The 27,962-nt window shown below is 34.6% G+C and overlaps 4 protein-coding genes across 11 annotated transcripts; 2 read left to right on the top strand and 2 right to left on the bottom strand.

Annotated features, from left to right (window-relative positions):
* Positions 1–490: 490 nt before the first annotated feature.
* LOC132052952 (RNA-directed DNA methylation 4) lies at positions 491–5,725 on the bottom strand. 7 transcript variants are annotated; one of them, XM_059444705.1, is made up of 12 exons: positions 5,566–5,725; positions 5,413–5,478; positions 4,334–4,429; positions 4,162–4,242; positions 3,560–3,651; positions 3,279–3,350; positions 3,119–3,160; positions 1,912–2,063; positions 1,686–1,804; positions 1,314–1,389; positions 1,151–1,224; positions 491–1,050 (listed from the first exon to the last, which is right to left on the bottom strand). In XM_059444705.1, the coding sequence occupies exons 1-12, from the start codon at positions 5,666–5,668 to the stop codon at positions 773–775; spliced, it is 1,251 nt and encodes a 416-aa protein (XP_059300688.1). In that variant the 5' UTR covers positions 5,669–5,725; the 3' UTR covers positions 491–772. The 7 variants fall into 7 exon arrangements, with proteins under 7 accessions (XP_059300688.1, XP_059300684.1, XP_059300686.1 ...); XM_059444701.1 differs by having other exon boundaries at positions 1,314–1,398; positions 5,566–5,720; XM_059444703.1 differs by having other exon boundaries at positions 1,314–1,398; positions 3,560–3,648; positions 5,566–5,720.
* A 2,853-nt stretch (positions 5,726–8,578) lies between these two features.
* LOC132052951 (protein LURP-one-related 7) lies at positions 8,579–12,121 on the top strand. The gene is made up of 3 exons (XM_059444700.1): positions 8,579–9,050; positions 10,621–10,833; positions 11,875–12,121. Exons 1-3 carry the CDS (start codon positions 8,805–8,807, stop codon positions 12,019–12,021), a joined length of 606 nt encoding a protein of 201 aa, XP_059300683.1. The 5' UTR covers positions 8,579–8,804; the 3' UTR covers positions 12,022–12,121.
* Positions 12,122–12,252: 131 nt separating this feature from the next.
* Positions 12,253–18,532, bottom strand: LOC132052950 (uncharacterized). Of its 2 annotated transcripts, XM_059444698.1 has the most exons (7): positions 18,054–18,532; positions 17,030–17,193; positions 15,522–15,733; positions 14,635–14,889; positions 14,423–14,509; positions 13,173–13,345; positions 12,253–12,759 (listed from the first exon to the last, which is right to left on the bottom strand). In XM_059444698.1, the coding sequence occupies exons 1-7, from the start codon at positions 18,515–18,517 to the stop codon at positions 12,648–12,650; spliced, it is 1,467 nt and encodes a 488-aa protein (XP_059300681.1). In that variant the 5' UTR covers positions 18,518–18,532; the 3' UTR covers positions 12,253–12,647. The 2 variants fall into 2 exon arrangements, with proteins under 2 accessions (XP_059300681.1, XP_059300682.1); XM_059444699.1 differs by lacking the exons at positions 12,253–12,759; positions 13,173–13,345 and adding an exon at positions 13,445–13,743.
* A 1,662-nt stretch (positions 18,533–20,194) lies between these two features.
* On the top strand, positions 20,195–26,032 carry LOC132052949 (U2 small nuclear ribonucleoprotein B''). The gene is made up of 5 exons (XM_059444697.1): positions 20,195–20,363; positions 22,642–22,814; positions 24,467–24,551; positions 25,148–25,230; positions 25,540–26,032. Exons 1-5 carry the CDS (start codon positions 20,288–20,290, stop codon positions 25,816–25,818), a joined length of 696 nt encoding a protein of 231 aa, XP_059300680.1. The 5' UTR covers positions 20,195–20,287; the 3' UTR covers positions 25,819–26,032.
* Positions 26,033–27,962: the final 1,930 nt, after the last annotated feature.

Here is a 27,962-nt window from a genome sequence, read left to right as displayed (position 1 = left end):
TCTTTCTACCGAGACAAATCTGCTGCTCCCAGTTACTGATGTGATGTTTGCAAGTTGCAACTTTAGCTTTGACATGTAATTTAGTTATTGCTTTTGATGGCCAAACTAGGTTTCTATTACCATGATTTTTTTTATTCCCAATCAAAACGCCAAGTGTTTTGTTCATGCATAAGCAAAGTATAAAAGATGAGTTACTCATGTACAAGCCATATAGAAAACTATTATACCTCATGTATTAGAACCTTGAAGGCTAAATGTGCTCAATTGAAAAGCACAAGGACCAAAACTATATTTGAGAGAACCTGAAACTCTTATACCTCATGTATTAGAACCTTGAAGGCTAAATGTGCTCAATTGGAAAGCACAAGGACCAAAACTATATTTGAGAGAACCTGAAACCGTTATACCTCATGTATTATATCCAGCCTGCTATCCATCAAATTTTATAAGTGTAGACTGTAACTCGCACTCTGATACCAGTTTGCCAAACTTAATTTGAAACTAGACAACTAACTTATGGTGTACTTGGGATTGGAAACCAAAATGAGATTTACAATACTGGCGAGATTTGTTTTAGCAAGTTAGGGAAATTTTTTTGCCCAATCACACTAAATTTGATCAGCCGGCAACCTAGATAGCAGAAATAGCCAGTTCAAAAAACATAACTAGATGCCATTCACAACGGAAGGTAACTATAATCTGAAGAGACATATACAGTTATGCACGAAATAGGTGTACTTGATGAGAAATTAAACAGGGCATGTAGCGATGGTCACCACATGTCTTCATCATCATAATCATCACCGAAAGCTTCACCATCGGACTCACCATCTATACCACCGTCAAGGATTGGATCTGCATAATCTGACCAGTCCTCGCGGCGCACATCCTCATTTTGAAAAGAAATTACATCAACAGTTTCAGATCCATATTGTTCCTGAGAAGTGCTGCTTAAAACTTCTGACTCGTCACTTGATGACTGGGTTCCATCTTCATCCTCATCTTCAGATTCCTCTTCATCAGGATAATCATTCCAGGGATTATGTTCAGCTGAAGACCAAAAATGCCAATTACTAAACCATGTCTGACAAAAAGCACCTTAAATAACAAATGATACCAAAAGGGGATGGAAAGGCAAGGGATATATGACCATTGGAATCATCCGATTCGTAGTCTGAATGATCAGGGCCATCATAGTAGTCATCATCCTCATCAACCTGTATCCTAAAACAACCACATCAACTATTTTAGTAAGAATTTAAAAGGAAAAAGTACCATCTGAAGAAAAACTATTTTGCTTTATGAATCCTTACAATGGGAAAGGGCTAGCAATATCCTCGTCAGTGTTGGTATTGTTCTTAACAGCATAATAATCATAAACATAACCATCTGAAGATGCTGCACGGCAATTAGCAACACTTTCAATAAACTCACAATAAACAGTAAACATGGAACATAGACAGTATGTTCCATTGCCCATTTGCCCAAACCCACAATAGTGACCCTTCCACAGACTCGGGAATGAGGATTTCTACCATTTCATTTTGTTTCAGAATATGAAATAAGATGAAGAAATTTCTCAAACTGATGAAACTATAGGGATTCTGTTGCCGGGGAAAGCAAATCATGATATTGAATTTGAAAAAAAAAAAAAATCCCTGGAAAAAAGACAAGCAATATAGGACCTTGGTTTGACATGTAATTATGAATTTCTGACTCAATTTCTTCAGCAGCACTTGGCATGACTTCTCGTAAAAGAGGCAAATATTGGGACATCATCTTGTGATCTTCGAGCTCGGTAGTCCTGAATTGATGTCATAAAACCAGCTTTTTTTTCACTCGTGCAGGAAAAGGATAACACTGCATAACAGTAACTTTAAAAAGGTAGCATGTAATGACAATAACACTTACTCCTCTTGCACTTCATGGCTTTTTTCTTCAGTATCAACACGAATAACATCATATAGTCGACACATCTCACTCAGCTCTTCGTCGTGCCTTAGTTTTCTCTTTTGTTTTCTGCTTTTCCATATTTGCTCAAATCGGGCACTTTTTGACGAATCCTAAAAGAGGGAAGAGCATGATAAGTTAAATCGTAAACGGCCTTGAAGCATTTAATTAGGAGAAAAGATAAGTAACTCTAACAAACAAGGAATTACTACTAAGGTATTCAAAACCACTTGAAACCCAACGTTAATAGCATGAATCAATTTTGATATTATCATAATAAAGAAAAGAACAAGGGTGACGCTTTCTGCACAAACTTCAAAACCCAATATGTGCCATTGAATTCAATCACAAACACAAAGTTCTAGAATGCAGCAACTAATAGCAACTCAGATGCGGACTTCCTTAACTACCAATACACCTTCATAAGCTAGATTTAGCAACAAGCACCTACAGATGCAGAGTTAAAAAGGTTAGAACTTTGTTTGAGAGTGGGCATTGAAGCTTATGACCGCACTGTAATATACTAAAGAAATGTTTATTCTTCATCCACTGTTCCACACACATAATACTCTGTATATTATTCCTTAGCTGAAATATATCAGATTGAAAGGAATATATATAGTTCCACTTGCTTGTTTGTTCAGATAGATAGTCATGTAAACTGTTCTTATAGATAGTTTTGTTTCCTCATATCAATATAATCAGATCTGTTCAAGTATAATCATCTTCCCTTCTTGAGGTATTCCAATTTTTTTCTGAATATGTCATCAAACAGCATTAAGAACGTAAGTTGGTATTATTTCTCTCTTTTTCTTTTTGTCAGTTAACATTACTATTATTATTACTCCTATTAGAACGACAAACCACTTCAAGTAATTCTGTTTTATTCCTACGATTGTTCTTCTATCAGCATAATGACCTCCCTCACTAGAAATAAATACGAAAGATGAATTGGAGAAAAAAAATCCACAAATAAAACATAGAATAGCAAGTTACACACTGCGTGGCGAAAATGTTATTAGCTAGTAAAAAAGGAAAGATTCCATCCACGAATGTAGCTACAATAAACAACTCCACATAATATAACCATCTTCTGTGTAATAACAGTTAAACAAATATTGAATTATTATAGATAAGAAGATCTGATGGTATAGAACTCTGGTAATACCTCTTGCTTTTGCTTAGCCTTGGCAAGTAGTTCAGCTTGTTTCTGCACATACCACATTAAGCGCATACACTCGTCATTTATAATTAGACTGAAGCTCTGAGTGATGCAGATTTCTTATACATTTATGCACATGTCTGTAAGTAATCAAGAAAGAGCTTACCTTTTCTGTCCTAAAACTTCGCCTTATCTCAGATTTCTCTTTGACTTCTGACAAATCTGCTGGAGCCGACTGCTAAAACACAGCTATTAGAAAACTAATAGTAGCTAACTATCAGAGCGAGAACCAAGCTAGTTAAATAATAGCACGTGCAACCAAGAGACCCTTCTAAAAGTTATGGCTTGATAATGCAAGTATTACAAAATCTCACACTTCAAGCATATTACTCGAAAAATACGATGCGTACATGAGAAAGTTAAAAATGTAGAATATATCACACTTACCACAAACGACTTCAGGATATCAACAGTGACCTCTGAGCTAGTTACTGTCTCCACATGTCGCACAAGTACCTTTCTGCTCTTCAATTCATCTACTGAAAACAATTATTAGTACATAAAAGTGAAAAAGCCAAAAAATTAAAAAGACCTGGTGTGTTACAATCATACAAGTGCATTTGTTGCCTCTTCAACTACAATAAACATCAGGAATCCACAAAGTAACCAATTACTTATTTCAGCAGATATGTTCGAGATAATCCTCCCTCAACCCAGCTTTGTCTTTAACTAAAAATTTTATCAAACATTTTTTGAATGCTTTAAGAGATAATGGTCAATAACACACCTGAACTGTCAGCTTTTTTTGTGAGTTTCACACCCCAACTATCACATGATCGCTTTTCCTACTTGGAACTATCACTATCTATGTAGGAAAAGGGAACAAGTGATAGTTCAGTGTGTTTTTGACCATTAATTCTACTTTTAACTATAGAAGTATCTTTTAGATATGCCAATTCTACATTTTTTTTAGAAAAACTAAAAGAAAATCAATGTCCGAATTATCATACTAAAAATTAAAAGTGTTAAGTATTGTATATTTAACAAACCTTTACTCGAAGACTCATCAATTGAAAGCTTAGCAAAGTCAAGCAATGGTCGTTTGACTGGCCTCTCATTGATTTCTAGCCCTGTCAGTCCACAACACAGTTAGAAAATTTGAAAATCTCTAAGGTTGGAAATAAAGTGAAAATAGCAAAGTTCAAAACCCTAGTAACTCACAGAAAGCGTCAAGGCGAGACTGGAATGCTTTTCTCTTAACCCTAACAATGACCGGTTTGTCTTCCTTCAACGGAACTGAAGAACCCTCGCCGGCGACTGCAGCCATTGTTGCCGGAAAGAAAGTCAGTTGCGATGTGAGCTCCTTCGTCGAGTTATATATTGTGATTGTGAGTGCGTTTTTTTCAATTTTATTTTCCGCGATTCCGAGTATAAATTTAGCAATTTTAGTCCCTCATATATTGATAAGTTCTAGTTTTGGTCCTTGTCATTACTGGTTAACCTTCAATTAATTGATATGTCCACTTCTGATCTCTTGAATCTTCACATTGTTAAGTGCTAAACCATTTTGATGTATTATGTTAATTTTGTACTACTTACTATACAATCCATATTTTAGAGTAATATTCCTATATAAATGATCAAAAACACATAATAGAATTAATTGAAGGTTAAATACGCTTAACCAAATATTCACAAGGAATAAATTCAAAAATCGAGGGACCAAAATTGCAACTATCTCATAATTTATATGAAACCTGGTGGCATATTTTAGCGAGGAAATGGGCGGAGTGAGAAATAAAGGGTCAAATTTACTACTCATTCAAAATTGAATAATTTCGCCCTCTAGTTGAATATTGGTCTAATATTATACTCTTAATTATTGAAAAAAGGTCAAAAAAAAAAAAAAACATTTAACAGATTTTTAGTCTAAATTATAATATTATTAGGAAAAGTATTTTTTTTAATTTACCCTAAACCAACTCTAACTTGAGTATAATTTTAAATTTAAAATCAAAACTTAAAGGTATATATTACATTCTTGCATCCTAAACTACTGTGAATTTCCACGTTCTTCATAGCAAAGTCGAAAGAAAAAGAAAAAAATACAATCAAAGGGTGGAATCATCCTTGTCCAAAAAGATTCAACTGACAACAACACTTTATAAATAGGTAAAAGAATATTATGTAATATTTATTTATTGAATTCTTTTGTTTTTCAAGTTGAGAAAATACTAAAATACTGGTGGACGTTCTCGTATTTTTATGTTTATTATTTGATTTTACATTTTATAACATACCTCTGCATGAAGACGAATCATCAATTGAAAGCTTAGCAAAGTCAAGCAATGGTCTTTTGAGTGGCCCTGTGGATGAATAATTGTAAATTTAAGATACCAAATAGACTGAAATCAAATAGTAAAGGGTCGACGGTAAATAGCCCTAGAACTTACTGAATGTGTCACTGCGAGATCGGAACTTTTTTCTTTTAGCCCTATTGATGGCGGGCTTTTCATCCTTCGACGGAACAGAAGAACTCAAGGTAGTTGCAGACATTGCCGGAAGAAAGTCGATCGGCGATGTTTCGGGAATTCTGTCGAGTACAAATATGGTGATCGCGAGTAACAAATTTTTAGGCCTTATCAAGTCATCAAAAGATATTTATTACTCCTGTTAGAGATAAGATTTGTGATGAGGAAATGGGTAAATATAACTTTTTATACTTGAATTAGATGAAACAATTTTGTGTGGGTAAAAAATGAAAATCTCTTATAAAAAGTAATACGAGAAATGGACATTCTGAAAATTTTCTTATCAAACTAAATAGATTTTTTCAAAATAAATAGCTAAATCGTATGTAAATGTGGGTGAAATTGAGCTCCCGTCCGGGGTTCTGTTTGACAGGAAGGTATTGCCAAGGCCAAGGTTGAAGGGTAAGTTATGCACAACGAGTGGCTTCCGTGGAAAATAAGATAAGGAATGCGAAGCTGAGGTGATTTGGACATGTGAAGAAGAGGTGCGTGGATGCACCAGTGAGGAGGTGTGAGCGGTTGGCTTCGGGTGTTAGGAGAGGTACATGTAAGCCAAAAAAAATTAGGGGAGGTGATTCGGTAAGACATGACACACCTCCAACTAACTGATGACATAACCCTAGATAGGAAGGTTCGGAGGTCGTGAATTTGGCTAAAAAGTTAGTCGATAGCCGAGTGTTCTGTAACTTCTTTAGTAATAATATTTAGTATTCGCATTGTACTACATTCTTCTTTATTACTATCTAGTTGTTTATCTTGTTATTTTTTATTTTATTTTTGTCGTTATTTTCCTTTTATCCTGTTTTGATTACACTTCTTTTGAACCGAGAGTCTATCGAAAAAAACATTCTCTCCTTCACAAAGCAAATAAATCTATTGAAATTTTAGGGGGAGCAAGACGTGTGTACATTCTCGACGGGCTTATGTCCTTAGAACCAACATTATAGTATATTGTTGGTGGTGGTGTATGCAAATAAATCTATTGAAATTTTAGGGGAAAAAAGTGCTTGTAGTTATATTCGTGAAACCTAATTAGATCGAGTTGCATCATCCAAATAGGCGAAGGGATGGGGATTAAGTATGGAGAAAAAATATACATTTTGGTAAAAAGGATATTGGTGAATCTGTCTTTACAATTTGAACAGAAGAGAGTAATTTTACAAAAATATGTGTATTATTCCAAATTTCTTATTAACAAAACGATTCTTGTAAAAAAGATATAAAATTATATATGGAAAGGACTACAGAGCTAATTGACCCAAAAAATTCTACAATTTCAATGGAATATGGTAAATTATTAAATAGATTTTTTTTTTTTTAAAGCATTATAAGCATGTCGCATATTGTTGTACTAGTTGCATGAGGCCCGTGCTAAGCCCGGATCCAAACTCATGCTCTAAAAATAACAAAATTTAATTATAAAAATATAAATTATTTGTATTACATTTTTCTATTGTATAATTAATTTAATTTAACAGCACATTAATCGTGTCTTATTGGTAATTATTAAAGTTTTTTAGTCATAATTGAATAATTTTGACGGAGAATTAGCAAATACAAAGGGACACAATATTCAATATTCACTAAAGAAGAAAAATTTTAGAGGTTTAAAACAAATAAAGTGTGTGTTTGGTATGGAGAAGAATATTTATCAAAAAATATTTTTTAATTTTTTCATATTCGCTGGTCAAAATTATTTAAAAACATTTTCTCTAAGAGTTAAGTTAGGAAATCAAGTTCCACAAATGAAATTCCACATTCATCAAGTTGCCTTCCCCGCCCTCCAATACACCTCATTTTTAGTACCCCACCCCGTAGCCCCCATCCCCACGACCCACCGCACCCCCAGCCCCAACCCCACTTCCCATAGTACTTGTTTAGATTATATATAAATGATTTTAAGATAATATTTTTTATTACGTACCAATACAAGAAAATAAGTAAGAACACACTTATTTTTGATGAAAAATAGTTTTAACATAATATTTTCCTTCATAAACACATCCAAAGAAAAGAATTGGGGTACTAAGTAGTAAGATCTAATAAATGCTCTAATTGAAATGAAACAGTGCCTCCAAAGTTGCATAAATTTTAGGAAAATATGTAATAACAAATAACGTAAAAGGTGCTCCCTTGATTCTTTTTTACTTGTCTCTCGTTGACTCAGCACTTCGCTTAAGAAATTTTTTATTAGGAGTAAAATATACTAATTACCCTTATTAATTATGCTTTGAAAATAAGTTTGATTATTAATACTCTATATAGTTACTTAATGATAAGGGTAATATAGGAAGAATTAATAAAGCTTTTGTGATTTGTTAAAATAAACAAGTAAAAAATAGTCCCCTATTTCAATTTATATGAACCTTTTACTGTTTGGAGAGTCTACGAGATGCTTCTTTGATCACGTTTTTCTTATATTTTTTCTAAATATATAAAATATATTTTTACCAATTTGAAAAATTTATGTTAAAATTTACAGTCAAAGTTATAAAGTTTGATCTCTCATATTTCGAAAATATTCACATAAATTGAAACAAGAGGAATATATTTTTAGACATCCATGAAAGAAAAAGGAAAAAAAGACATATGATCCATTTAGAGAGACCCAAGTGGGCATAGCTATGAAAGAAAGCAAAAGTAAGCAGCCACATGATGCAGCATCACAGGGCAAAGCATAATGGGAGGACTACAAAAAGTCTCACATTTGCTCTTATATATAATAGTAAAGTAATGAAGGGAACTACCATAAAAGTCCATAACTACTCTCCCTTTAGTTTACGAGTATTTCAAGCAGCTATGAGCTATCCTTTGGCATAATAATATATTTTTGCCAAATAAAATGTTTATCAAATTGTTAACATTTGGTTATCTTGATGTCTTTAATCTTTACCAAATTAAAATATCATTTACTAATCATCCCCCATATGCGCTTATAAAATATTCCCTCTTGTCACTCTAACGCCAGAAGAAATTTATAAAATAAAAAGTCCTCCAAATTTCAATTTGATTCTTGTCCAAGCAAAAACCAGTCATTGCCACCACCATCTCCAAATTTTCCATCTCTTTATTACAATTGTAACACAAAATTGATTCTTTCATACACAAACAAGATTAATTCACTGAGTTCGTCTTCAATATAAGTTTATTTTAGGTGGTTGATGGGAACAACTACCACGCCAGAAGAATGGCCGCCGGATGGGCAATTCCCATTTGATCTTTTTATATCGAAGAAATATAAGTATTTTTGGGATGTTGGAAATATCCAATTTACTGATTCTGTTGGAAATTTGTTCTTCAGAGTTGACCGTGGTCAACCACCTGATTCATTAGCTCGTAATACCCAAAGTCAGAAACTAATTCTTGATGCATCGGATAATACCCTCATTCGCTTAGTTCGATTAGTTGTAAGTTTTCTCTTTTGCTGTCCCTAATTTGTTGACACTGTGTTTTAGCTGCTTAATTGAGGAAGACTTAATTATGTTTTAGCTGCTTAATTTAGGATCATTACTGTTTCTTATTACTGATGCTTTTACATCTTTCCTTGAGCCAGGGTCTATCGGAAACAACCTCTCTGCACTCCCGCAGGTTGCAGTGGGGGCTCGCGTACACTCATACTCCCTCCCTAGACTCCACCTGGTGGGGTTTTACTGGGTTGTTGTTGTTATTGTTAATTTAGGAAGAATTAGGGTGTGTTTGGTATGACGGAAAATGCTCTCCTCGGAAAATGTTTTCCTAGAAAATGTATTTTTAAAAAACAAGTGGATTTCTTACTTATTTTCTAGTAGTCGGTAAGTAAACAAAAAATATTACCGCAAGAGTAAAATACTAGGGGAGTGGGAAGTGGGGGTGGGTGGGGGTAGGAGACAATAAACTTAAAATGTCACTTATGAAATTTGTTTTCCCTACTTCCATTAGGAAAGTCATTTTCCTCATTTTTAAGGAACTTATTCTCCTAATCAAAATGTTTTCCGACCAACCAAATATGAAAAAATTGGAAAATATTTTCCTCCATACCCAACACACCCTCAATTACTAAAATGTTGTTCATTCCTACGTGCAAAACTTGAAAAACCTAAAGTTTATAGTCAGCTCATTCCCATAATCAGAAACTGCTTCATTATGCATCTGCTAATACCCTCATTTGCATAGGTTCCATTGTCTTTCTCTATTGCTGAATATAATTTGTTGAGACAATGTTTAGCTATTTACATTAGGAAGAACAAATACAAAAACGAAGTTCCTTTCTATGTGCAAATGGAAATAGTAGAGTTGTAATGTTAATGGTGCTTGTTATTGGACCTATTAGAAGCTAATCAGGTGATCAGAAAGTAGATTTATCGGGGACTATGCCACAGTGCAATAGCTTTTCCAATTCAGTGCTTGTTTTCTTACTAAAAAATGAGTTAATCAAGTAATCAAAAAGTGGATTTACCAGGGAATATGCCACAGCGCCATAGGTTTTCCCATCATTGTATTGCTGAACATCTGGATGAGGTATTAGCTACAAGTACGGAACTAGGGGAGTATGAGCTCGCCCCTCTACTCTGCTCTCACTTAAATACGAGGCTTCAATCAGTGACATAGTTCGAACTTATGATGAGTGCCAAAACCACACTTCAGCTGTTGCGTCCTTATCACTGAACCAAAGCCCTGGAGGCTACTGATGATCAGTTATTGTCCATTCTAAGGTGGTCAAGTTCAGTACTGAGGGGTCTTTCCTCAAAGAAGACACTAGAACTGCAATCTTTTAGGGTTGATGTTTATTGTTGGCACTTGCAATTTTTTGAGTTGGACTTGACTAACAATTCAGAGGTGTCCAGGATTCTGTAGACACTTCGTAGCTAGATTCTATAAAATAATCTTAATGCATCGACATCACCTCTTAAATGATCTTGTCTATCTTCCTAATCTCTTTTCTCTAAGTACTTCGAATGTAAGATGTAGTATGATGCTATTTCTTTTCTCTTGTTGTAGAAAGGATCATGGCAAGGTTTTATGGTAGGCGATACTGAAGAGAAGGAGTTGTTGTTCAGTGTGAATAGGACGCTAAATACATTTACTAAACTAGAGTTTGACATATTTCTTGGTGATAAACATGGTGAAGGTGCAGCGGCTGATCTCAAGATGACAGGTTCCGCCCTCAGAAGATCCTGCACCATCTACAAAGGCAATTCCATAGTAGCTGAGGTATTATATTTTATAGTATAAGCAAGTTAAATTATCAAGGTAGAGTTACCCGGTACTTCTGCTAGTGGAAGGCAGTAGGGACCCAGAGGAAAAGTCGAGGTGTGCACAAGTTGCCCCCGACAACATATCATAACCAAAAAAAAAAAAAAAAAAAAAGGTAAGTGAAACTCAAGTTTTAGGGGAGGAAAATCACTATGATTCTAGGCCTTTATGGGCTGGAAAAGAATTGGTTTACACCTCTTCTGCTGCAACCAACATGAGCTCCATTAGGAATCTTTCACACAGGATATAGCTATTTCAATGTGTTTTTTCTAGTTAGGAAGAATATATTTGTAGTAGAAAAAAAGGACTTCCGCCGAAAAACTTCCCCTCCTATTGAAAGGTGCTCCCACCCTTGGACGCCGTTCGTTTGTCCTACGTAAACATCTATTTTCTCCCGAATTTATCAGGGAAAAGCTTAAATAGATTTACATCGTGTATCATACTTCATATCCTGGATTGTCATAGAAACAACCAAGTTTGAGCCTTTAGAAATATATAGCATGATAAAACACTTAAATTCTTCAAAGAGGGTTTTACTCTGTGTAAAAGCTTACTTCTCTGTTTTTAATTTACCCAGCAGGCATTTTGGGTTTGGTATAATATCTAGTCATTGGCCGTTGTGACATTTTGTCATATAGTCAGAGCCGGAGCCATAATTTTGAGTTTATAAGTTTTGAATTCTAAAAAAGATAGTTTACTAGGTTCTGTATAAAGTTTTTGTACATATTACGTGATTTTCTTAATATAAAAATACAGGGCAGCTCTCTCTCTAGCTCCGTCCCTGCATATAGTTGTTCCCTGGTAGAGCCATACTTGTAGGGAATTATGTTTGCATTTGTTGTGCTTGTAGGTGTAGGTTTTGACATGAACTCTTTAGATATACTCAGATCCTTATTGCCTTTTAGTTCTAGTTTTTGTACTCATGTAATTTTCGTGTGTTCTTGTTTCACGTTTGTCATATCTTGAGTTTTTAACCTGCTTTGTTTTACTTAAATGCAGACTAGTCTTATGTACACACTTGGATTTCGGAAGTATTTCATTCCGAGGAACAGATTTCGTGTAACCATATTTCCCGGTTTTGCTGAGCTTAGTTTGGTTGTGGCTCTGGTTGTAATCTTTTTTGATAAACGGAAATTTTGGGTATAAAAGGGGATCAACATCTCAGCAAGGTGGACGGCTTTATAACAAATATTATTGAATTTAATGTGTTGTCATTCCCCTTTTTATTTCAATGTTATTTAATTAAAACTTCATGTGACAATGTTATGATTTTATCTTTTCCTACGTAAAATTTCAAAAGATGAGCAAACAATATGATCGGATACTAAGAGACATTATTGCGGGAGCCATGAGTGAAGAAGTGGCATCTTTGCGGGGTAAATCTAAAAGCATCCACCTCGTTAAGGATAAATCCTAAAAAATCAGAAGGTTTAATATGTTGTGCAGTTACAACATTATTGAATACATACACCAGATCAGAAAAACAAGTAAAAGATAACGGACTGAACTATGCCCAGTGTGATGATGTATATATGAATCTTTGACAACGTTCTAGATATCAAAGCATTCAAACACAGGCAATATATGCCTGAACTATCCTAGAGTACAAAGCAAAATTTCCGGAGGTAAACCTCACTGTTTCTCCAAAGAGTTGGTCAAGAGAGCAGCCAGATTATTTGCCAAGAATGACCAGATTCGCAAAGCATCAGCAGATTCAACACTTTCCCTGTTAAAATCTCAATGTTATCTCTCAAAGTTCGATTCTTCGTGGCTCATCGCATGAAAGGAACCAGCCATCTCATTTCTGCGCCATTTCCATTTGCCAGATAATAGATTTTCTTCCAGCTTTCTTCTGTAAATGCCTCACGTTGAATGAGTCGTTGTCTGCCACAGAGAGGAAATTTTACAAGAACAGTTAGTACTAAATAATGGTGTTCCAGCTTTATGAAGCAGAACCTTCAACAACTAAATTCTATTCTAATAGAAAATAACTCTACGTTCCTCCTCTTAGCACTCCAGTTGTTTTTTCAAAAAAGAAATGGTTCAAAATTTTATTGAACAGGTCATCCCGCCGTTCTTCTTCTTCCCTGCATATTTGCTTATGTTCATTCCTTTTCCTCCCTTTTTTATAATTCAATTGTTCACTTCTTTTCTGTTTCTAACGGTTCAAATGTTCTCCTTTTTCTTTTCCCTGTTCTATCATAAGTCTGTTTTCTTCAGTATTTATGTGGGGAGTGAAGTGAGAACAGAATCCTCGGTATACACTCTTTCTTAGGTTTTACAAGGTATGAGCATACCTCAGGTAGTAATGACAAACGGCTGCTGCTTCATCCACACTATATCGTGGGAAATTGACGCGAGCATCAGCAGGAACATCTGGTAAGTCCTTACGCAGCTTCCCTACAGCAGTTGAATGCGAGAAAGCACCCACCATCATATTGTCATGAATCATGGACCTAAATGCATTCACCTGAATATGATAAAACTACGTCAGAAACCACACTTTAACCAGAAGGCTACAGTAAGAAGTGTTAACAAAATGTAACTATTCATCAAGATTTTTCCTAGCCATGCCAAACAAAAATCAGATGACATCCTTAGCTGCTTATCACTGATTAATTTCTTGTATTTGAGTGAAAAGGTATTATTAGAAGTGTATCAAATAATTGGAAGGAGACATTCCATAATATTACATATTACTAGCATTAATGGCAGCACAGAAGAAAGACAGCTAATTTGCCAGTGCCCCACCAAAAAATTGAAGGTATATATCAGGCTAACAAAAGCTCTGAGCTCCAAATAATCACCCTCAGCCATTTACGCATTGTGGTGTAGCCTCTTTGATCAAAAAGTACAAATCCCGAGCTCCTGTCAGTGAAAACTGACATCTCATGACTCTAGAGAGCTCTTTGCTTCACACCTTCCGAGTCAATTACATGAGGCAAAAAGGAGACTTTTCACATTAAATTTTGGCCTTTGCTCAGCCATCCATCTCCGTTCAAAACATTATATACACTAGAAGCATATCCTAATAATTCAGAAAAGGAACACATAATCACATTAAAAGCCCCTATCTTCCATATGTTTCAGCTATAAGGATGGCACTACAGGCAGTATGTCATAGAAAAATTTCGTTGTCATTTCTTGTAAGTACTACATTTTCATTGGTTACAGTACGTCAGTAGCTTTTTCCACCTCATGCATCTAAGTAAGGTTTATGGAGGCTGTCCTAGTTTCAAATTGACAACCACCATAAAAACATGCCAATGCATGATGAATCCTCTCAAGTATTCCACCAAAATTTCTTCGTAACATTCAGCGTTCATATTCATAGTGTTCTTAACCAGAATGCTCAAAAACCTAGAATCAAAAGAGGATTCTAGTTTCAAATTTGAGCCAAGGACACCCTCCTAGATCCAAATTAGCAGGCTAACATTATATTAAACACAATGTCTAAAAATTAAATAAACCGTTCGCCAAGACAATGAAGGCAGGAGAACTGTGTGAATAATTAATGAAGCAACATTTGAACACTTAAAAAACTTACAGTAGCAAGTTCTCTAGCATGAATAGGTCGGCAAGAACGAACAGTTACTGGCTCCTCATACTCGCTGAATGTGAACCAACTGTTGTACTGTCCATGACCAAAAGAAAAATCAGGAAAAGGGAATGCGTGATCAATATCAATTAAAAAAGGAAATAATAATAGCCCTATCCCACGAACAGTTCAAAGGACAGAAACAAGAGAACTTTTCTCACTTGATCAACTGCAATAAGAACAGGCATGTCCTTCACAAGTGATAATTCTTCCCTCAAACGAACTACCACCCCAACAGCAGCGTGAGTGGAATTAAGCCCGACCTGAACCAGGTCAAGCAGAGTATAATCTTCTGGTATTTGTACCACGTCCGCACCCTTCATCCATCCAACACCAGCTCCTTCTCCCAATGGAATAGGTTCAAAAATTTTGCACGGCAGCTTTTGGAGGTGATCCTTATTATACTTCAAAAAATCCTGAATTGAGAGAGAGGAATTAACTATCCCAAAGTTTAACTCTTAGATTTGTAAACAAATTTAGTCAATAAAGGATGCTAATATTTTTCCAGAACAACAAGCACAGGATAATATATGGACAATATCAGGAGTTTGGTATCAATCTTATTTTGTTTGAATATAGAAGTTACGTTAGACCTGCACATGTATATAACTTAATTTCTCAACTTTCATGTTTATGGAATAGTATTAAAATGAAAGACACAAAGTCAAGCACTTGATGGAGGAGATAGAGCAATAGTGAAGTCACAGGAAAAACATGCAGAAATCATGATCCATATTTACTAGATGACATTGAACAACTTCACATTCTTTTTCTAAAGCAACATATCAAGATCCACTGTCTATACACAGCAGTGCCAAGTTAAACAATTTCCAACTATATCATACAAGCAGATCTTTTTCCACTTCCTCGTGGACTCAAATAAAACTGTTTCTGAATTCTATAATCTAATATTTGAAACAATGAGCGAAGAGAACTTGGGTTCATTTAGTTACTGCAGTATCGAAAATGTAAGACGATATCAATTGCCACATGAAATTCATCTAGTCAAATTATGTCTCATATATTAGAAAAAGTACAGGTTTCTTACCTGGAGAACATTTGCTGCTTGCACAGGAGTATCCCATAATCCTGTTTTAGGATTTTTATAGAAAAAGCCTCCATGAGTCCATTCTCGGCCTTTAGGAACATAAAGAACTAGCCAACCTTCATCACGCGCCCAATGAACAAGCATTGCAAGGGCAATACTCTTTCCACTACTTACAGGCCCATCTAATACAACTTGCTTTCGAGCTTTAAGACCTGCAAATTGAGGAAGAGCCTGAATTATTTCTTCTAATCATGAGTTACAGTAAAACAGCTCATAAACAACAGACTTCTTAAAAAATCAAATGAAGTGAAACACATAGCAGGCTACCATTTAATTGTTCTTCTTAAGATAAATTAAGGAAACTTCCCACCAAAGGTTATGGTGTGATGGATAAGATCTCTCCTTATCAAAAAAGATAAAGTAAGTAACCTTCTTTACGCAACTATAAGTTGAGATATAAAAACCAGCTGAGTGTCACCAGGCCTCTGCATAGTCTTGACATCTTTAGGAAGGATTTCATTCAAGAGAAAGAAAAATATGTCCGAGGACTAGGAAAAGGCTAGAAAAATAAGAAAAGAAAGTGAAGCTAATGTGTACAGTTTATTAGGAAAACAGTAAAACCTGGTAACAGTAAGGATGGTTTTATTCTGGATGGATCCATTTTTGATCGAGTTTTGAACCGTCCGCCACCGGCATTCAAGGATTTCTTGGTTGTAAAAATGGTTCTTCCTAGATCAAGTCATTAATAATATTCCACACAAAAGCAAAACGTTTAAAAGGACTATAAAGTGAATCTTCCCATCTTATGAAACCATATTCTGCAACCATCTGATTCTGATTTCTGGAGAGGAGTTTATATTGCTGAATGTATCCTAATGAGTTGATGTTCTTATCTCCAATTTACTGTCTTTAGTCAGTTCCACCAAATGAGCTCAAATGGGCATTTCCGGCCAGTTTTGGGTTTAGGAGTCGGAGTTTAAAACTTGGCAAAGGCATCAGCCTAGCTAGGAACTTAAGTAGAAGTGTTATCACTTATTTGTCCATGTTGTCTGTTTTCCGCTAAAGGCAGCATGAAAAGCACCTATATTGTAATACGTAAGAGGAAGGACGACTAAGCAACTATGCTACTATTGGCACCCCAAACTAAAAACTACAACTGGAAATCCAACTTTAGGTGGTCATGATTCAACTAACCTTCCATTGAACACTTATTACTGATAATAAATCAACAAACTTAAAGAAACTAAATTCGCATTAGTCAATCAATTATGCCTTGATGCCAAACAAGTCGGGTCGCCGGCTGCATGAATAATATGTAACCATCTGGTCCATTGTTTAATACTAAGTATTCAAGGAAAATTAAGGGTTCTACTAGAAGTTCATACTCCACTAAACCACATTTCACATCAGTAATCCTGACAAATACAATTCTTCTCCATTATAATTCATGATCCATACAGAGAATAAAACCTTAAACATATGTAGCACCAAAAAGACAAAGAACACACCTTTAGCATTCGATTGCAAAGTAGGATCAACAACCCTTCTAAAATTATCTCGAAGATCCAGAAAACTCTGACGTATTAGCAATGCATCTCTCATTGAGTCCCCGAATTCCTTCAGCATCCCAATTGGTAATCCCTCCGGCAAAGCACTCTCCAGCTCTTCCCTCCTAAAACAACCATTTCAATAGTACATACACAAACTAGCTCAGCAACAAAGTGAATCCAAAACTTTAATTCCACACGTATCACTTACCACTGTACCCACTAATGCTTAGTTACAATTTGTACAGATTAGTATAAGCACATATTTTCAAAACCTTTTTTACTTCAATATATAGGACCCGTTTGGACATGGAAATTTTTCACTTTTTTCCGGAATTGTATTCCGGAATCATATTTGGACATAGAATTGTTACAATTTTCCGGTTCGAAAAAACTCCAAATACCTGTTTTTACATTTTTCACTACAAATCACTCACAAAAATTCAACATTTTTTCCAAGTTGTATTCATGTCCAAACACAGCTCCATTTTCGAAATACTACTTTTTTTTTCAAAGTTCACATTTCTTTATGTCCAAACGCCCACATAGTATGAGGGACATACAGTGGATAAATACGCACTCAAAATATAAATCAAAAGCATTTCGTTAATATACAGTTCAAGCTAAAGGCATTAGGTGTATCCACCGCTCAAAAATCTACACCATCACTCATCAATGATGACCTAATAATATAGGAACAAAGAAAGATGTACCTGAATTTCATGTACCCAATAAAATGAATTATTGGAACGAGGGTATCCAACTTCTTAAATGCATTATTGACTACAAACAACAACATACACAAGTGTAATCCCATAAATGGGATTTGGGGAGTATAGAATGTAAGCAGACCTTACCCCTACCCGAAAGATACAAAATAAATGCAGCAAAAGATAGGAATACACTTCAAATCATAGGAGAATATGCGATAATAATTAGTAAGCTCATGTATTAGAAATGAATTTTCTAACATTTGACTATGTACCTGAATTTCATGTAAGTAGATGTATCTTTTTTGGTTAATTCAGAAATCTTAGTTGCGTTAGTGAATAATGGACGACCATGTGGACCAATATCAAGTGATCTATCCTTCTCATCTTCTTTAAGAGCACGTGCACGAACTTCCTTATTAAGCGTATCTGCAACTTTAGCTCCTGCATTTTCGGGTTTTATATCGGGTCGGAAATTTGGTTTTTTCGGGTGTTGTGTGCCTGTAGCGAAGGTTCTAGAAGATGCTGATACTGCTGACGTGGTAGGGTGGGATTTGGCCGCCTTAGCGGCGGCGGTTCGAAGTATTGATCGGAGCATTTGAGGGTTTTGTGAATTCCAGGGTTTTAGCTGGGTAATGGTTGCTGTTACATTTGCTGAGATCGGGAAATTTGAAAGTTTTTTGAGGGTATTTTTGTCTTGTGAAGGAAAAGTGTTGGTAAGCCCAATCTTGAGGTCCATTTAGGAACTGATGAGCCCAAGTAGGATGGTACTCGAATTAATTGCACTGTATGTCCTTTTTTAGTCCATTCTTTAAATTAAGTTCCCTGTTAGTTTAGTGGTCTAAGTTGAAAAGTGATATAATCCAAAAAACAAAAGTTCCACCTTTAAAAGTAATAAAATTTACTTGGCATAGCTTACATTATTACCTATTTATGGAACATAACTAAACTTTACAATAATTATATTAGTAGCTAAAATATAACATATTTGCTTCCTATAGCTACCACTTTTTTACCACTCATGTGATAACTTCCCACACTCCTAAATTTAAGCAAAAAAAAAAAAACGTCCCTCTCTCCTATCTCCCTAAATACACGCCATTATGCCCAATATCCCTTAATTTTCTCCAATTTCAAATCAGTTTTACAATAGTTCAACTTCCTTATTTATCTCTAATTAACTACTCATTAATTTCACTCATAATTCAAATCTAATTCCCAAAAAAGGTAAGATTCTATCGATTTTTACGTTTCACCGTGTATTTAACTTATATTTTTTTTTTTTTTCTTCGTTTGAATCAACAATGCAACTCTAAATAATTAATTATCATGTTTGTTCTTGGTTGTTTTTTGATAGATTCAAGTGAAATGACTAAGAAAGCTTCGCTCCGATGAAGACTAGAGGTATAGAACCCGAATTTTCAAGTTTTGGATTGATATTTTAATAGTTGTTTTTCATATATATTTTGGCTATATTTTTAATTGTATTTTGATTATTATGTTCAATATTATTTATTAAGTTTTCGTTGACTATATTTCGGATATATATATTTTGACTATATTTAGAAAAATCTCAGAAAAAAATTGCAGTGAAACATTGCTACCTCAATTATGAACTCAATTATGACTATAGTTTGGCTATATTTTAATTGTATTTTGATTATTATGTTCAATATTACTTATTCTGGTTTACATGACTATATTTTATATATTTTTCATATATTTTGACTATATTTTTCAAAATTTCAGAAAAATCAAACAAATAAAAAAGTTGTAGGGAAAACGTTGTTACCTCAATTATGAACTCAACTTGAATTCGATATTTCAACAGATGAATTCAAATATATATTCGTCATTTAAAACGAGCTCTGTTCACTGGTTTGATATTGTTATTTTTCAAAGTTTTTTGATGAACTAATTTTTGAACCTTTTTTTTTTTTTGGTTAAAAATATGAATGTAACTTTTGAATTCAATTTTTTTTGAATTTGTTTTGTTTGAATGAGATATGAGATCGGATATGGAATGAGAGGATATTTGCGTGAATAGGGAACATTAAAAACTGATTTTCATTAAAAACTGACTATATTGATAATATAATTTATTTTATAATATCAGTATATATAACTTAAACTCTATATGGTAAATAAGAAAAATGTTAAATATGTGACAAATTCCCGTTGAAGAACCCCTTGACTATCTGACTATATTTTTGAATGTGCCGGTCAACAATTCAATATTATCGTTTATTCCAGACTTATAATGTTTAAACTGGAAAATAAAAGTGATAATTTATTATAGCGAATTAAACTACGTTAGTATTATATTATTATATAAAAAAAAAAAAAATTTATAATGGGCCGGTCGTCAATTTCAGCCCACTATTCCTTCCAGACCAATAAACCCATAACCCACTTTGTACTTTGTACTCACCTTTCTTGCAGCTCCAACATCTTGGAATTTTCTGGCGCACATTCAGAAATCACAGAGACAAGCAAAGCTACTCGGGTAATGATGCTTACAGGGGACATTCCACCCAACCAAACTATTTACATTAAGAACATTAATGAGAAGGTCAAGAAAGAAGGTAACTTTTTCTCTCTGTTTCAAGATTTAAGCTAGGGTTTTAGCATAAATTATTGTTTTCTTAAAACAAATCAAGAATTGTTAAGAATGTGAAATTTGAGCTGTTTGTAAGCTTTTCATAAACTTATGCATTGTTGGGTAGTTGTAAATGGCAGCAAAATACCCTATAACTCCATTGTGTATGAGCACTTATTAAAAAGAAGTTTTTTTTTTCTTTCTTTCTTTTGGCTCCCTGTTTTGGTTAGGGTCTATCGGAAACAGCCTCTCTACCTCCCACGGTAGGGGTAAGGTTTGCGTACGCTCTACCCTTGCCAGACCCCACTTTGTGGAATTATACTGGGTATATTGTTGTTGCTGTTCTTGTTGCTCCCTGTTTGGTTGAGTGGAGTTAGAGTTTGAGCAAAGTTAGGTCATATTGTGGTGGTTTTCCTGGTCCCATTAATCGACACTGTCAAAAGAAAAGTTGTTGCTAATGGAACCCTAGTATGTTAGGGCTCGTTTGGTATGATGGATAGAGAAAAATAGTCTTAGGATAAAAATTAGTACCGCCTTATCCCACGTTTGGTTGGAAAAAAAACTCGGGATAACTAATCCCGGGATTAGAGTGTTTTTTTATCCCACCTTGAGGGTGGAATAACTAATCCCGGGATAAGCTGTTTCCAACCAAACGAGCCCTTAGTGTTTATAGAACCCTATTTTGCTCTAAGAGACAATTTTATGCAGTAGTGGAATACAATTTTACCGAATAGAGTTGAACTGATACACCAACGGACACCAACTAGGGATTGAGAAGACAACAGAGTTGATTCATTGATTTCATTTGTCTTTCTTTTTTCGCTTTTGGCTTGTTGAACTCATTATTTGTGATGTTGTGTTCATAGCGGATCATTTCATGGTTCTTGCAGATACATGTCGTATCGCTGAAGTAAGTCGAGTTCATTTGCCCAGTGTCTCCATGATTGCTGCTAGTTTGTCGAGTTTCAGGAGGAACGGAACTTCTAGTAACTGGAAATCTAGACCAGCTGTTAAAACTGTAATGAGATTCATTGTCGTCTTGACCCTACATAGGAAGCCATTAATGAATATTCTCTTGAACTATTATGTACAGCAAAAACGAGTTTTTCTTGGTTAGCTGTTGAGATAGTTATGTGCTAAAGAGATGGAGAGTTAGTGGAGAAAGATTGGGCTAAAGTTCCCTTCTCTCTCTCTCTCTGAAGAAGCACACAGAAATATTTCTGAAATCTTCGTTGGCAGGAGATAAAAAATTAAAATCCTCATAGAAGTCCAACATCTGTCACTCGTCAATGCTGCCACTGCCTTCTCGCTATTATAATCTTAATATTTAGTAATTGCATCAAGTGAAAACAATGCATTTTGATCAAATTATTTTCAATGAATTTGCTGTCTCTTGCTTACAAGATTAAGAACTTGCTATACAAATGGCTTTTATTACCGATGGATAATTCAGTGAATATAGTTATGGGTTGCTTCGATACTCTGAAATGTCCTTTGCTGAACGATTTTGATCGTTAATGCGAGTGTTTTCATTTGGAAGGAATCACACTGTGACTGGTTATTATTTTATTATGCATGTTTATGGGCTCTTTTGGCTACATAATGTGTAATAAGTAGTTCGTGTGTGCTTCTTGTCCCTTTATTCTTATTATTGTTTGTCTACTTTATTTTTTAACATTCACGGATCCTGCATGATACTCTCTTTTTTCCAAGGTCCTTTCATAAACATCAGGGCAAAATACTCTTCATGTTCATCAAGCTGTCTGGTGATAATTTCCTTCTTATTTTTGTACATTTTTGCCTCAAAAGCCTATATTATAATTTCTGCATTGAGGGTTAAAATTGGCACAGGAAAAAAAAAAAAAGCACTTATCAAGGAGAAAGCTTCAAGATTCACTCTGTTAGTGTTTTTTTTTTTTTTTTTTTTTTTTTTTTGACAATGACTTTGTTAGCATTCTATCAAGTAACGGAACTTATAACTCTTACGTAATACTGCCTCGAGAAATGGTCCCCTAATTACAACAGAATTTTGCAAGTTTTCTGTTTGTTTATGGTGTGCCTGGTGTTTGTTATGTGTACCGGTGATGTCGCCATTTTGAACCTATTCTCTTTTCTAGTTACTGAAAATGCCAAACTGCTCTCTGGCTTGTCGTGTGTAGGTGCAAAATTATTAACTCTTACGATTTAATGTCTATGACAACAGCTGTTTCCGGGAGGGCCGGTGTTTGGCCTTTGCTTTATGCTAATGTTTTCTTGTTTTGCAGAGCTAAAGAGGTCTCTTTATTGCTTGTTCTCGCAGTACGGGAGGATTGTGGATATAGTAGCGCTGAAGACTCCCAAACTTAGAGGACAAGCATGGGTTGTGTTTAGTGAAGTTACAGCTGCCAGTAATGCTGTGAGGCAAATGCAAAACTTCCCGTTTTACGACAAACCAATGGTGAGCATAATGACAGTTGGGATTGTAATCTGTTTTCTCTGTGCATGTTTTCAGAATTAACATGGCTGTTGTGGCTTAACTGTTCAAAAATGTCCTGCTTCATTATTTCCTTATTTTCTCTAGCTATCTCCTGAAGGATGTGATGAGCCGAAATGGTTAGTCTCCTTGAGAGGCATATGCTAATGTTTATGTGATCCTTTATTAACTTGTTATGTTTATGTGATATCCTTTGTCCTGTCAGAAAAAGCTACTGCACTGTCTACTGTACTATAGTCTTCTAAATGTATCTTTTCAGCTTGGACTGCCCTGTTTCTGGTTTTATAGTGTGTCTTTAAATCATGTAGTCTTTCAAGATATGGAAACGTACTTCTGACTCCGCTCTATGCTTACAGATTAAAGCATTTCAATTTTTGGCTAAATACTCGGCGCTTCATTAAAACGGTATACCAAGTTTGGATGGAGGAGCTATATTACTAAAACTAATAATATTTGTCAAAAAGATATTCAAATCTTTTTTACCGAATGTGGTAATGCTCACGCTGACTACCCTGCTCAGGAGCCAAATACTGGTTTTTCCACTTTGCTTCAATGGTGACTCTCACTCCCGATCGCATGGTTGGAGGTGGAGGCCCTTCTCACTAGGCTATCCCTCCCTTGTTTGCGTAACTAAAGAATTTTGTAATTGATCTTTTAATTTTTTTTTCCCTCCTGATTATGGTTCTGGTGGCATAACGAAGTGAAAATATAGCTGCCTTGCCTGAATATTGATAGACTATGACCTTAGATAAATCCATGATTATTATTATTATTAAAAGATAAACGTAAACCCAAAATGTCACCATTCGAAGCCCCCAGGTTTTGGTGGAGTGGTAAGAGCGCATCACGTGATGTGTAGGTTAGGCGCAGGTCGCACGTTCGAATTCCTGTTGCTGGCAGAAGCCTGGTATTTAAGTGGAGAAGAGTAGAGGGGTGGACCCGTTATTCAACATAGTATCGAATCATGTGCCACTGGCCCTCGGGGTTTCTCGGTTATAAAAGAATGACTCCATTATAAAAATTAGATACATGTATGCTTGTGTTTTGTGTGAATGGGCTTTCTGTTCCAGTTAGAAGGGAAAGTTTGATGATCTCTGAAAGCTCTACACAGATAGGCAAATTAAAATATGGACTAAGCTCCACAACAATTGTTAACATGGAAAGGGTAGATTGAGGTTGGTGAAATAATTATACAGAGTAGATCTCTGTATCTGTTACTCATTTTTTTCTAAATCCTTATGACCACGTGCTTGATTTGAAAGAAATTTACTAAGTTTTGTAGAATAATACAAATCACAAAATATGCACCCCTCTAGAGTAACTTGTTGCTTGGTTTTAGTATTCAATTTTTGGAGCATATCCTATATGTCTCTATGGTTTGCTCATGTCGGACACAAGTGTGTCCTCTAGAGTTTCATCTCATAACCTGTATACAAGTGCACAGGAGACACTTTAGGGACTCCTATCTTTCTAAAGATGGGCCTTTTTTAGTTTTAACTTTCTTTGGGGCTAATTGTTTGTGTTATATGCTTGAATTGGCTCGCCGTTGATCATTTTATATGGTGTAGAGCAGTAGAAGGATGTCAGTGACTAACTAAGCTTTTGGTATGATACAGCGGATACAATATGCTAAATCGAAGTCAGATTGTATTGCTAAGGCAGAGGGGACCTATGACAAGAAAAAGAAACAAGAGGAAAAAGGTAAAAATCATTCTTTTGTACATTATTCACCTGCTCCATCTTCTCTTAAGCTTCTCACTGGTCCCAAAATGCATGTTATGGAAACTCATATCTGAAATGTCAAAAATTGAATCTTATAGTTCAAGAAGAGCACTCTTGTGTAATTTCTGTACCTTTGATATTTGCCTTCCAAAATTCTTTTGTTACAATTTAGCTAGACAGGATAGTGGATAGTTCAACTGAAGGAGTTTAACATAAAAGTACTAGATGCATGATCATTGAGTAGCACCTGTCAAATTGCATGTAATGTTGTTCACATCCTGCTTACTATCTCTTCATCATTTGGGTGCCAAATGTTTATGATAGCAGAGAAGGGGCTTCAAAACTAAAATCATGGAGTAGCAATGATTTTTTTTTAATTATGAGTACTGTAATCACTCACATGCATGCTTTTCATTTTATCACAAACTTCATCTCAGTTTTTGAAGCCTGATAAGTGTTGCAGTTTTGATGAACCACATTTGTATTTGCATTGCATGCCTAACTTTTAAAATGCATTTGTCAGCTATTTAATTGGCTTGTAGTGATCTGGACTAACCTGACATATAAATGTGTAGTGGAAAAAAGGAAACGTACTGAAGAAACTCCGCAAACTGGTGCAGCTAATGGCCCAAGGGCTGACAGTAATGGAGGTCCAGCTGTAAGTTTGTTGCAATTTTATTATTTCTCCCAACATATAGATTCTTTTCTTTGCTTAGTTGTAAATAAACCTGCCTTTCCTTTGTCGATTATTATGCAAAAGATTATCCATATCAAACGTTGTAATGACCCCAAAGTAATGTGAGCACAGCCTGGTTATACTTGTACTCGTAACTCTGAATGGCTAGCAGCTGGACATCATGACAAATTCTTATATGTTACAGTTGATCTCTTTTTGTTCAATACTAGTTTCTGATTATGTTCATCTATTATATTTATTAATTGCATATTGTTTTAACATTTTTTGCAGGCTGCATCTCGACAAGGAAAGCCTAGTGCGGAAGATGTTGCAGAACCAAATAATATTCTCTTTATACAGAATCTGCCCCACGAGACAACAAGCATGATGCTTGAAGTGCTCTTCAAACAGTATCCTGGCTTCAGAGAAGTTCGAATGATTGAAGCGAAGCCAGGTATTGCGTTTGTGGAATTTGACGATGATGTCCAGTCTTCGGTCGCCATGCAGGCCCTTCAAGGCTTCAAAATCACCCCCCAAAATCCCATGGCTATCACCTATGCCAAGAAATGAGCAGTCTTAATTCCAGAACATGCTATATGTCATGTTGAGAAAATGCAGCAACTGAAGATCTTTAGGGGTCGTTTGGTACAAGAATAGTGCTGAACATGGTGTACTAGTAATGCATTAGTTATGCTGAGATTATTTGTTATCGACTATTTGGTTCGGTGTATTAACAATTATATGCATTGCATAATTTCTAAAAGAAATTGCTTATTTACAAAAATACCCTCCACATTCGTTAGCTTTTATATGCTTTCTTTGCATAGACTAGTTATTCATTCTTAAAAACGGAAAACAAAAAATGCTTGGTACGTATTCTCACTCAAACTATTTAGGGTTGGGTTTTTGGTGGGGTTGGGGAGAGGAATTGTCATCTTGTTAAGATGGAAAATAAGTGATTCGTGCTATATAATTATAGAGCATGAAAACCAAAAAGAATAAACAAAATGAAAAAAGAAAAGAAATACTCACATCAGTCGTGAGCTCAATGCATTGCTCAATCAAAGCTGAAACTACCCTCTAAACCTCGAATATTCTTCTAATAGTAATTAAAGAGGTCTAATATATTATATAAATAAATATATAAAAGGAAAGAAAACTATAATCTGTAACATATTATCCATCGACATATTTGTACTCATCGAAGATTGTCTTGTTTGGTACTGAACCACGTGAATTATTATACGATGCTATAATGAGAAAGTATTTTGATAGAGTAACAAAATAGTTAGTTTACTTGACTGACCGATCACGAAAGATTGTTGAATTTTATGGGGTTAATTTAAATATGTGTGTAATATATTTAAAATATTCTTTGAATTTCGTGAATTTTGAATATAAAATATAAGAAATATATAGTCATTAAGGATAAAATAAAGAATATTATTATAAGAAATTTATTAAATATAAAAAGAAATATTCTTCTTTTAATTAATTATTAGATAGAGAAGAGAGAGCAACGCCTTTCTAGAATTCTCTGAAAAATGTTGGAAAGGATTTGGTAAAGGTTTTGAGGGATTTTCAGTTGTGTCTTTAACCATGCTTATCCATGTATTAATAACTCAGGTATTGCTAATATATACCATGGTTTGATATGTATATAATATTATCGAATAGGGTGTATAACTAGTAAAGATAGATTGAAAAATTTAAAAACACTATCAAACAAGAAATCAAATAATACAAAAGCTAATACATGTATTATTTTCTCTAATGCGTCATACCAAACAACCCTTAGTTTTCTATACACAACATGCTTAATTTAAGCCTGGAAGGTTTTTAGGTCTTTGCACTCAATTAAATATGCTTTGTTATTTATATTGGTTTAAACAATTTGATTTTGTGTACCAGTGCTGTTGAATCCTAAGAAGAGGTGTTTGATTGAATCTGAAAGAGTTTAATTGCATCGACATTGTATATGTTTTTTACACCATTAAGTTAAGTTGTTAAGTTGAGTTGATGTATTGACATATACCTACTCAAAAAAAAGTTTATTTATAACATATAACTTTACATAGCAAAAGTGATCTGGTAGTTTGGATAATTATATAGTAATTATAAGCTCTAATTGGTTAAGATTGTGCTTTAATGGTGTCTATAACATAAATCTATTTACTTTTATAAATTTTACAAAATGACTTGGTCAATATGAAATTCTCTTAACTATATTAACCTAGTATAGTTTAGATTTTTAGTTTAAGTTTTCACATAGTTTTCAAATTTTTAGCCGATCTTTTGGTTTATAAAGTTGTAATCTCCGATTTTAAGCAAAAGTAAAAGAGAATTATAGTGTTCCTATACATTTTGATTACAATTCTCTTTTTTTTTTTTTTAACTCATCTAGTTTCCTCACTGCTATTTTATATTTAATTGTTGGGGATATGGTGTATGTGGTATCAATAAGTTGTCGACGATGAGAAATCAAGAAAAATATATAAAACCTACTACTCGGTTAAATTAAAATGTACCTTTGTTCATTACTAGTTGAAGATGCTTTTAGTTGCACTACCTTCATTATTGTTTAAATGATTTCAATTATGAAAAATATTTTCAGTCAACTTTTAACGTTCGTTTCAAAGCATGTAAAAAAAGTATTTGTTTTTAAAAACCAATTTTTCTTAGAAACAAGTTTTTGATTTGCAAAAACTCAATCT

This window comes from Lycium ferocissimum, chromosome 4, assembly GCF_029784015.1.
Source record: "Lycium ferocissimum isolate CSIRO_LF1 chromosome 4, AGI_CSIRO_Lferr_CH_V1, whole genome shotgun sequence".
Classification (NCBI taxonomy): domain Eukaryota; kingdom Viridiplantae; phylum Streptophyta; class Magnoliopsida; order Solanales; family Solanaceae; genus Lycium; species Lycium ferocissimum.
This window is presented reverse-complemented; position numbering and strand designations above follow the sequence as displayed.

What these genes read in the sequence shown, in the direction of transcription:
- LOC132052950 (XM_059444698.1), bottom strand. Translation starts at nt 18,517, where the DNA reads ATGGACCTCAAGATTGGGCTTACCAACACTTTTCCTTCACAAGACAAA. An exon ending in AAGCAGCAAATGTTCTCCAG is followed by an intron (nt 14,890 to 15,521) that starts GTAAGAAACCTG and finishes CTCTCAATTCAG; the next exon opens with GATTTTTTGAAGTATAATAA. An exon ending in GTTTGTCATTACTACCTGAG is followed by an intron (nt 12,760 to 13,172) that starts GTATGCTCATAC and finishes TCTCTGTGGCAG; the next exon opens with ACAACGACTCATTCAACGTG.
- LOC132052949 (XM_059444697.1), top strand. Translation starts at nt 20,288, where the DNA reads ATGATGCTTACAGGGGACATTCCACCCAACCAAACTATTTACATTAAG. An exon ending in TGAGAAGGTCAAGAAAGAAG is followed by an intron (nt 20,364 to 22,641) that starts GTAACTTTTTCT and finishes CTTGTTTTGCAG; the next exon opens with AGCTAAAGAGGTCTCTTTAT. An exon ending in CGTTTTACGACAAACCAATG is followed by an intron (nt 22,815 to 24,466) that starts GTGAGCATAATG and finishes GGTATGATACAG; the next exon opens with CGGATACAATATGCTAAATC.
- LOC132052951 (XM_059444700.1), top strand. Translation starts at nt 8,805, where the DNA reads ATGGGAACAACTACCACGCCAGAAGAATGGCCGCCGGATGGGCAATTC. An exon ending in TTCGCTTAGTTCGATTAGTT is followed by an intron (nt 9,051 to 10,620) that starts GTAAGTTTTCTC and finishes CTCTTGTTGTAG; the next exon opens with AAAGGATCATGGCAAGGTTT. An exon ending in GCAATTCCATAGTAGCTGAG is followed by an intron (nt 10,834 to 11,874) that starts GTATTATATTTT and finishes ACTTAAATGCAG; the next exon opens with ACTAGTCTTATGTACACACT.
- LOC132052952 (XM_059444701.1), bottom strand. Translation starts at nt 5,668, where the DNA reads ATGTCTGCAACTACCTTGAGTTCTTCTGTTCCGTCGAAGGATGAAAAG. An exon ending in GAAGTTTTAGGACAGAAAAG is followed by an intron (nt 3,161 to 3,278) that starts GTAAGCTCTTTC and finishes TGGTATGTGCAG; the next exon opens with AAACAAGCTGAACTACTTGC. An exon ending in CGAATCGGATGATTCCAATG is followed by an intron (nt 1,051 to 1,150) that starts GTCATATATCCC and finishes TTTGGTCTTCAG; the next exon opens with CTGAACATAATCCCTGGAAT.